At 44.8% G+C, this 9,193-nt stretch overlaps 1 protein-coding gene across 1 annotated transcript; it reads right to left on the bottom strand.

Moving 5' to 3' along the window:
- Positions 1-850: 850 nt before the first annotated feature.
- On the bottom strand, positions 851-8,521 carry zbtb40 (zinc finger and BTB domain containing 40). Its single transcript, XM_034531840.1, is given in 17 exon segments — positions 851-1,309; positions 1,730-1,846; positions 1,848-1,900; positions 1,903-1,974; positions 2,486-2,585; positions 2,587-2,619; positions 2,621-2,644; positions 2,746-2,960; positions 3,098-3,191; positions 3,193-3,263; positions 3,509-3,715; positions 4,494-4,880; positions 4,997-5,210; positions 5,861-6,054; positions 6,196-6,626; positions 7,642-7,832; positions 8,421-8,521. Coding segments are annotated over 16 exon segments (2,580 nt in total). The 5' UTR covers positions 7,794-7,832; positions 8,421-8,521; the 3' UTR covers positions 851-1,093.
- Between the last annotated feature and the right edge of the window lie 672 nt (positions 8,522-9,193).

Genomic DNA, 9,193 nt, shown 5'->3' on the forward strand with positions numbered 1-9,193 from the left:
ATAGTGAAATTAATTAAAACAATCCTAAATTGTTACTGCCTGTTCTTGGTCTTCGTCCCATGTCCAATGACTAAATATAATATAATAAGCAAATGTCTTTTGTATATATATATATGGAGTCATTAAATTGAATATGAAATATATGCACACATATGCAGTGTACAAAAAAGGCATGCAAGACATTTATTAAACACAATGACAGTGGTTGTCATAATCTTACAAATAAATCCTGACTTTGACCATTGATAGAAGTGTGATTGTTGATGTCAAACTAGATTTCAAGACTTTTGACCAATCCAAACAAATGTTGTGGCATATTTCCTTATCATATAAATATATATATTCTTTGGGCAAAAATGGTAAAGGCAGTTTGCCGAGTTGTTTTTAAAAGCTCAATAAAACACTAGTGAACGTTTTATCCATGGACGTTAACTTTCACTTTACTCACGTCCTAGTCCGACACACCGTACACAGACTGGGAGTAGAAGCGTTTACAGTGTTTTATATATACACATTGGAATATACAATATAGCAGAGTAAACGCACACCTCCTCAGTAACCTTCCCGTCGATCTAGTTCAGCCAGCTCATCAGCCACCACTACACCGCTGGGTGTAAGCCTGACTTTGGCTGCCTATCTCAAGCAGTATCTAATTTCGAAGGGCACCGTCACTGCATTCTGTGCTTAACGCCGACCAGGACGATTGTGATTGGTGTAAAGAGACACAAACAGAGGCGTTTTTCCCCTTTACCAGATTGAGTAACTAAAGTGGAGACAGCCAAAGCAGCCTGACGGAGCTCTGGTTTGTTTTTCTGCCTTTGCATTTGACACAACTCTTTATAAGCCAACCTGGGTTTCTGTATTTAATGTAAAGTCAAACACACATTCACCACATTTAATTTAAACTGAAAAACAGCTCTACTACAGAAACGATCATCATGGACTAAACATGAACCTACATCACAAAGAGTCCCTGGCTTGTGAGTTGAGTCAGTTTAGCCTGTGTTGTAGTGGTTTAATGATGAGAAGAGTCCATAAACCCATAAAGCTGCCCAGCGCTCCGGACTCATCTTCCAGGGGTCAGAGTTCATGGTTAAGAGCCAGGACCTGGCAGTTTGTCCTCACAGATGAAGGTGACCGAGCTGTTCAGCAGGTCATACATGTTGACCTCCACCACCTCTGTCGACAACTCGCCCTCTCGCCCACCTGCCAGAGCCACAAACACCTGCTGGGCAGCTGCCAGCTGTTCCTGCTCCTCAGAGAGGATTGGCTCCGCCCTTTTGTTGCCTGTTGGATCTGCTGCAATCACCTAGTTGGACAGAGACTCAGGCTCAGTATTCACAGAAACAGGAAACAGCATTCAGCGTCGGGCTATAGATTAAAATAATTTTTTGGATGGATATTTTTATTAATAACTTGTAAAGCCAAGGTCTTATTTTTCACATTTGTCAAACTATAAAATGTAAAAAAAAATGTTTCATTGCCCGAGGCCAAAGTGATGCCTTTGTATTGCTTAGTTTGTGTGACCAATTATTTAAAATTATAATGTATTCATAATAAATTTACACGAGGAAATAATCCAACTAATGTTTGAGAATGTCACTGATGAAAAATAATTTTTGTTAATCCCCATAAATTCCACTTTGTATGAAATGAGCTTTCAATATTGAACAGTTGAGGACTAAGATTACACCAGCATGTACCGCTCTAGAGTTCCTATCTGACTTACCGTGTAGGAAGTGGAGGCCTGCTCCTCCTCGACCTCCTGCTCCTCCTGTGTCTCCATGTGACAGGAGAGCAGGTGCTCCTGCAGCTCCAGCTGGGAGGCGCAGGCCAGGGAGCAGATGCGGGCAGCTGAACGCCTCGGCGCTCTGGCCGCCGTGCTGGCTGCCCACGTGTCCTGCATCTCCTCCTCCCCGCCAAACACGGCCGGGCAGTACGGACACGCAACCACCGCCGCCGCCTCCGTGGAGCCTGGAGAGCAGACAAACTCCTGTCGTTAATGCAGTGAATGCAAATAATGTAAAAACTTGTAGTTACTGTGCAGTTAGGAACACTATATCAAACTGTATATATTATTATAAGTATGAGGATAAACCCCTTTGAGAGGGACAATCTCTTTTAAAAGTCAGCAACAGCAGACACTGGAAATCCTAGCAGAAATATATTATTGTTAGTTTTATTTTGATCTGTTTTTCATCCCTCCTTAGCTGCCATTTTAGGCCCATGAGCTGTTATGCTGCAGATCGCTCTTGGTCTCAAAACACATTTTGGAAGGCCTCCGTCTTAAAACAGACTGGATTGTGATTCAAGACTACAAAGATGTCACAAAACTGCCTTTGTCTGATTTGTTTGTTAACACCATTAGTGAAATTGATAACGGAAAATTATAAAACCTCCGTACCCATGAAGGTGAGACGAAGCAAAAGATTTCTCAGAGGCTAAAAGGTGTTGGTGCAGGCCCACATGTCACCGTCTAGCTCACCTTGGTGCTCAGCAGCCTGGTGTTTGGCCACAGTGGCGGCGCTGGGGAAGAACTTGAAGCAGACGTCACACTGGACCAGGGACTTGAGCTGTCGCGTGTGGGTTAGCAAACACCTCTGGGTGGTTGGTCCTGTTTGTGGTACCACAGGCCTGACAGTTGCTATGGCAACAGAGAGAGACACAAAATAAAACATTTGAGACAAACACTTTAAACTGCCCCCCACCTCAGAGCTGTGAAGCTGAACAACCACCTCATCCTACCTGGTAAGACTTGTTGCAGAGGTCGCAGCTGAAGGGCTTGGCCCCGGTGTGTGTGCCCATGTGTTTTTCCAGCAGGGCAGCGCTAGTGAACACCTTGCTACATGTGGGACACTTGTGGAACTCTTTCGGGTGGAACTCCTGGATGTGCTGGCGATGCTCCTCCAGCGAGGAGAAGCTCAGACAACACTTTTGACAGTCATGAGGTTCCGACAAATCTGACAGGGAGCGGGAGCAAAACCAGAATTATGACTTCCTGTGTTTCTATTTTCTATTACAGTTAAAAACCAGCATAACAATATTCATCTAATCTAATCCATGCTACAGTAACTGATGCATGTGAGTGTGTGCTCACTGTGAAAGGTGTGCAGGTGGACGGTGAGTCCGCTGGCCTGGCTGTAACCTTTGCCGCACTCTCTGCACACGTAGGGCCGATCCCCAGTGTGTGTCCCGCACGTGACGCGTCAGCTCAATGGACTGGGCGAAGATGGCCTTGCAGTACTGGCACACGTACATCTTTCCTGAACCCAAAAAGAGACACGTTGACTCAGTGCAGACTGAACTAAGAAGACATTTCTCAGATCACAATGAAACGGCACATTGACAAAACTCGTTTAGTTGCTGCAGCGTTCTCCCCCAATACTTAAAAAATACCCCAAGTGACTTTGGAAGCAGATGATTTGCCCAATTAAAGATGTAAATATTATTATATTAATGGGGAGAATAGATTGACATTCGTGGAATGATCTGTGTGTGTGAGAGTTACCCTCAGAGTGCTTCTTCTTGGTGTGGTATGCAAGTGCAGCAGCCACCCCGTAGCTCATGTCACAGTGTTTGCAGCGGTACGGTTTCTCTCCCGTGTGCAGCCTCATGTGATTCTTCAGAGACGAGTTGGCGCCGAACTTGGCGCCGCAGTCCTCGCACACGAACGGTTTCTCCTCAAAGTGTTCGGTGCGCTTGTGGTAAATCATGCCTGAGATATGAGGAGAGAAGGAGCAGAAACCTTACAGTCAGGGGTGTAGAGGGACCCACAGCTCACCTCTTTTTCATTTCAGAATGCAAGGAAACAACCAACACGAGGAGTAAATTACACTCAGGGACAGGGTGACACTTCACTGCTGAATCTGAAAAAATAAACATCTGCTAGTTTAGGCTGGATTACTAAATCCGAATGTGAAATAAGACATTCATCCAAATATAAATACATTACCGTATTGGCCCAAATATACGACTATTCTTTTATGGAAATTACAAATGAAAATGTGGAGCTTTGTATTATATTGAAGGTCTACACATTCATGCATTCACAGCAGCTATTCTCTGTGAATGGAGCCAAGTCCCATTCATCAGAAGGTTACATCAGTCAAGAAGTTTTCTGGCTTGTTGGTCGGCTGCTGAGTTTCTTACAGTCTGCTCGTAGAACTCCCTTGTCTCTGGACTCATAGTATCTCTGGGAAACTTTTTCAACAGGTTTGGACTCAAAGTCTTTCTCATCTTCAAAAATCTTGTTTTTGGGAAAACGGCAGTTGGAAAAAGGAAGGTTGTTCAATATTCAGGCCAATACGGTATTTCACTTTTATGAATTATGAAATGAACCTTCAATGAAGACTCTACCGTCTATCACACAGTAGAGACTGGGGATGTAATGAGCGACGTGTGACTGATACTTCATGATCAGCTGACTCAGCTTAGTCGCTGACGTTGATTGGTGGATGGGATAGCATTACTTCCCTTGGACCGGCCAGTCTCACCTGATGGGTGGGCGAAGGTCCGCCCGCAGAGGTCGCAGGCCACCTTCTTCTTTTTTGCCCGGGCGGTGTTGCGGTGGGCCTCGGCCCGGTGCCGCTGCAGGGCCCGCTGGTTGGCCAGCTTCTCTGGACACTGAGGGCACTGCTGCTCACACTCCTGGGAATGGGGGCAGCGCCTCACGTGGGCCAGCATGCGACACTTGTAAGCGAAACCCCTCTTGCACCAGCGACAGGAGTAGGGCTTGGAGGAAGATGAGGAGGGGGAAGGGGAGGAGTCTGGCGTGGCATTCGCAACCTTCTCGTTGTCCTCCGTCTCCTCCTTAATGCTTCCCTCCCCCTCTGCCTCCTGCTTTTCTTCACTGCTGGTGCCGTTCTGCTTCTCTGACTCAACTGTGAAAGACATTATTGTTATCATTCCATATGGCCACACGGCTTTAATGACCAACGGAAAGTAGACTTTGAGAGAGAAGATAATCCACTCACACAGTCACAAAGCTACTCTTTACCTCCAGTTTGGTTTCCTTCCGGCCGCTGTGAGTTCCTCTCCACCTCCTCCACCAGAGAGAGCAGTGAGGGGAAGGCAGCTTTCTGTTGAACGGCGTGGAGCAGCCTGAGGACCGCTCCCTCACTGAGCTGACCCTCCTTCACCCTGCTCACCAGCCTCTCCAGCGCTAATCTGGGGTCTGCCTCCTCCTCCTCCTCACAGCACTGAGCCACAACCTGACAAGAAAAGAAATGTTCCTTTATTTTCCTCAACTAGAGAGAGAGCAAGGCCTTCATCTGAGAACAATACTTATATTAATGGTACCTGGGTTATAAGAATATTGCATCATGTTCTAGTAAAAACCCTCCCTGTTTTATGATCTGCTTCATTATAATTGACTGGTACTGCAAACCCGAAGCCTTCTTGATGAATTCAGTCTAATGTACAAACAGAGGCGTGTCAGACTCATCACTCTGCTGCTCTCACTTTCTCTTCTCCAACAGAAATACTCTTTACCTAGACATTTGATTTACAACGCCTTCCACTTTCCTGTGTATTTGTTCGGTATTACGCTGCTGTAAATTAAAACACGACACTTCCTGCTTCCAGGAACTCAAAACACTGGCAGACAGAAAAACATTCTTACAGAAATCTCCAAATGTCTAAAGTTTTAGATACTAAATCACACAATTACTTATTCTATGATGTTCCTCAAGGTCTTGGTGTCTTAATGTGGTATTTTGGAGGGACTAAACCTGGGAGGTAAATATTGTAATTTTTTCTGTTCTACATTTCAGAGGTAAATAATGTACTTTTAACTTCACACATACAGGCACGTTGTTGATCTCATTTGTGCTTGCGGTTGTCATTGAGTGATTTGCTCTACCTGTCTCTCCTGTTCATCCAGGCTTCTCTCTGCTGCCTGGCTCAGCTGCTCCAGGACAGACGACATGTTGCTGAGGAGCTCCACGAACTGAAAGGAATGTTCCAGAAAACCAGTGGCAGGCCCATTCGATGCTTCGGCTACTGTTGTGTTGTTTTCTTTTTCTACACTTTCTGAGGATTTGGCTTCTTCGGCCTCTGTGCACACACAGACATAAAAACATGGAGTGCAGTCAGAAAGCATTCGAACATTGTTGTTGTGTTGGATTGCTTTAGGATTTTACGATTGTGGCCAATACATTGGTAATTGTGTTTTTATGGCTGAAAACTGAAACTGACCTGAGGACTGAGTGAGCTCCACACAGGTTCTTTTACATGCTGGTTCCTCTGCATCCTCACTGTCACTCTGACCCTCGTTCTTCTCCAGCTCGGCCTTAAGCTCTGTCTTGTCTGAAGTCGAGTCCTCGCCGGGTGAAACTGTACCTTCAGGGTTCATGCTCTGTGCTTTGTTGATCACGATGTGGCCTGGGATCTGTGTAGAGAGGATTGGGACTGTGGGTTGCTGGCTCACAAGACTGGTGAGGACGTTTCTGAAGCCGACTGCCACGTCGAACATCTGCAGGCTGTCTGCAGCAGCGACAATGCGGCCCACGTTGTGTTTGCCGAGAGGCAGCTTGCCGGTGTAGACCATGTCCAGCAGACAGCCGAATTCCAGCGAGGACACCATGGCTGTGTCGATGGAGATGGTGTCGGCGTCGTCCAGGAGAGACCTGACAAGAGATGAAGACCATTTTGTTTCTCTTCAAGTTCAAGGGCCCAAACTAACCCACTATGAGACATCTTTCCTTTTATAACCTAATTGTCTTTACGGTGCTATGATTTATATGAATTTGTTAAATGGGACGACTGGCTTCTGACCCACATACTGTAGTTGGCAAAACCAAGATATCAGGTTAGTAACAATAGATGAACTAAGCGAAAGAAAGTGCCTTTGATTTTCCTGTCACAGATCCAAACAAATACAGAGGGTAGACGGGATGTGGACGTCTACTACCAAAGCTGTGAACATGACAATATGATATGATAAAGACTAAGCAATGAAAGGGCTTGGACTCTATATAAAAACCCTATTAACGCAGCTGTGAAAAGAAAATGCAGTGTAACTGTAATAATGGTCAGCAGTCATTGCAATCTGCCTATAACCACTTGACTTGGACTCAGGAAGTTGAGAATATTTTATTAATTGCTCTTTATAACAAACTTGTGTTTTTTTATTTTAACCAAATGAAGGTTCTGATATTTTTTTTTTTACTGTTGGTTAGATGAGATCAATACTGCTTTCAAGACTAAGCAGTCATGACAGACAGACAAAGCTCTGCAGCGTTTTTAAGCAGGCGTAGCAGGGGAACATCTAACTTTTACTTTTGATCAATGTACCCTTATAGGTCATGAGGTGATTTTAAAGTGTCATTCAATGACTTGCATGAGATACTTGCATATTATTTATGAAAAACAGTGTGAAACTTGAAAATCTGCCCAAAATGATCTTACGGTCCTCTTAGAAGCGTTCGTCATGCACGAAGACGATTGAAAGCTCCAGAACAAAACAAATAAGCGGACCGTGACATTATTTTTTTCAAACTACTCGCTGATAAAGGATCAAGAATGATCTCGACGAGTCACCTCTGCTAACTTGAATTTATCCTGAGTGACCTCACACCCACCAAACGTTTCACTTGAATAGATGGTCTGCATACCATCGATCAAACCCCATGCTCACACTACCTGAAGAGCATGCTGGAGGCGGCCAGTACCAGTTTATGTGCACGGTGAGGGCTGTCTCCCACCAGGATGGTGCAGTCACAGAAGTGTCCCTCCTTCCTCAGAGCCCACAGCTGTTGCATGAGCTGGCTGCTGTAGTTTGGGAGCTCCAACATCTTGTTGTGAGCGGTGTTGAGCGGCAGCTACCGCCCTCTCTTGTAAGGAGAGAACATCCTGTCAAACTCAATTCACAAACTAACTGCTTTGTTTTACATCTTCAGCAAACGGCCACAAACGGTACACAAAACTGTATTAGAAGAATCCGGAATACTGAGCATCTCATGCCTGTACCGGCGGAACGGCGCACATTCATTAGAATGTTTTAAAATTAACGTTAGGCCATCATATGAGTCCTTTAAGGAGTTAGAAACGAGACGACTTTAGTGCTTATGTCACGTTACTGTGCACGTCTAGAGCGTTACATGCAACATTAACGTTAACACTTTTTTTGGAAAAAGTGTCACGTCAGATAATCTTAGTGAGCTACGGCGCCTTCGCCACATTACGAAGCATCCGGCAGGTGGCTGAGGTTCCAGGTTTAAGGTACCGAGGTCAGTCTTCAAGATACCGACTAAGCTACAGCTAGTTCGCTCGAGCTACATACGCTGTCGTCATCAAATGGTTACTAATGTTAGCTGTTCGGTCAGTGGAACTCATCTGGAAACACGAGCGTTTATAATCGGAATAAACCCCCAACGGCCGTCTGATATGCAGCTTCCAGTCAATGGGCGTTGTTGCATTACCTTGAATTATTCAAACGATCCGTCTCTTTATTTAAACTCATTTGCTGAACAACGCTGCTCTGCGCAATAAAGCTTTAGCCGTTTTGAAAATGGCGACAGGCGGTGCGGCAGACTAATGGGTCCGTTTCCGTTTGAGGAAAAAAAGCTCACAATACATACATACACACACACGGTCAATCCAGAGACATGGCAGATAAATACGTAGTTTTAGATGAGAACCCTCATCCTACAAACAGTAAACACACAACGAATAGAATAAACTACTGTAACAATCAACCAGCATAGCAACATGTAGAAATCTGCATTGGTCTCCTTCAAGTCTCTCCCCTGAGTGTAATAATTTAAAGTAGGCTCCATGGCATACATTGTACCCTATTTGATCTATAAAACACTGCATCGGCTGCTATCGGGTGCTTTTGACCGACAAAATTGGAATCACAGTATGAAGCCATTGTAAGATATGACGACTCATCTGATGAAGGAGGAGGCCCTGGCAGTGGAAGGGCATCATCAGCTCTACAGAGAAGGTAGAGGAAGAGAAACAGCTCTACAGAGGTCTAGCATTTCCCTAACCACAGTGAGACAAGGGATCTGGTGGTGGAACAGGACGAACACTCTTGTCTTTTAAAACATCAGATATAAAGCTCTGCCTTCTTTGCAAGCCAACTACAAAACTAGAAGAAGCTTAAGACGTTAAAAAAATGACAATTCCAAACAAATTAAAGTGTGGTGCTTCCTTGTAATGTTCTTGAAGTTACGAGTTGAACGCCAGT

Source organism: Cyclopterus lumpus, chromosome 5, assembly GCF_009769545.1.
Source record: "Cyclopterus lumpus isolate fCycLum1 chromosome 5, fCycLum1.pri, whole genome shotgun sequence".
NCBI lineage: Eukaryota > Metazoa > Chordata > Actinopteri > Perciformes > Cyclopteridae > Cyclopterus > Cyclopterus lumpus.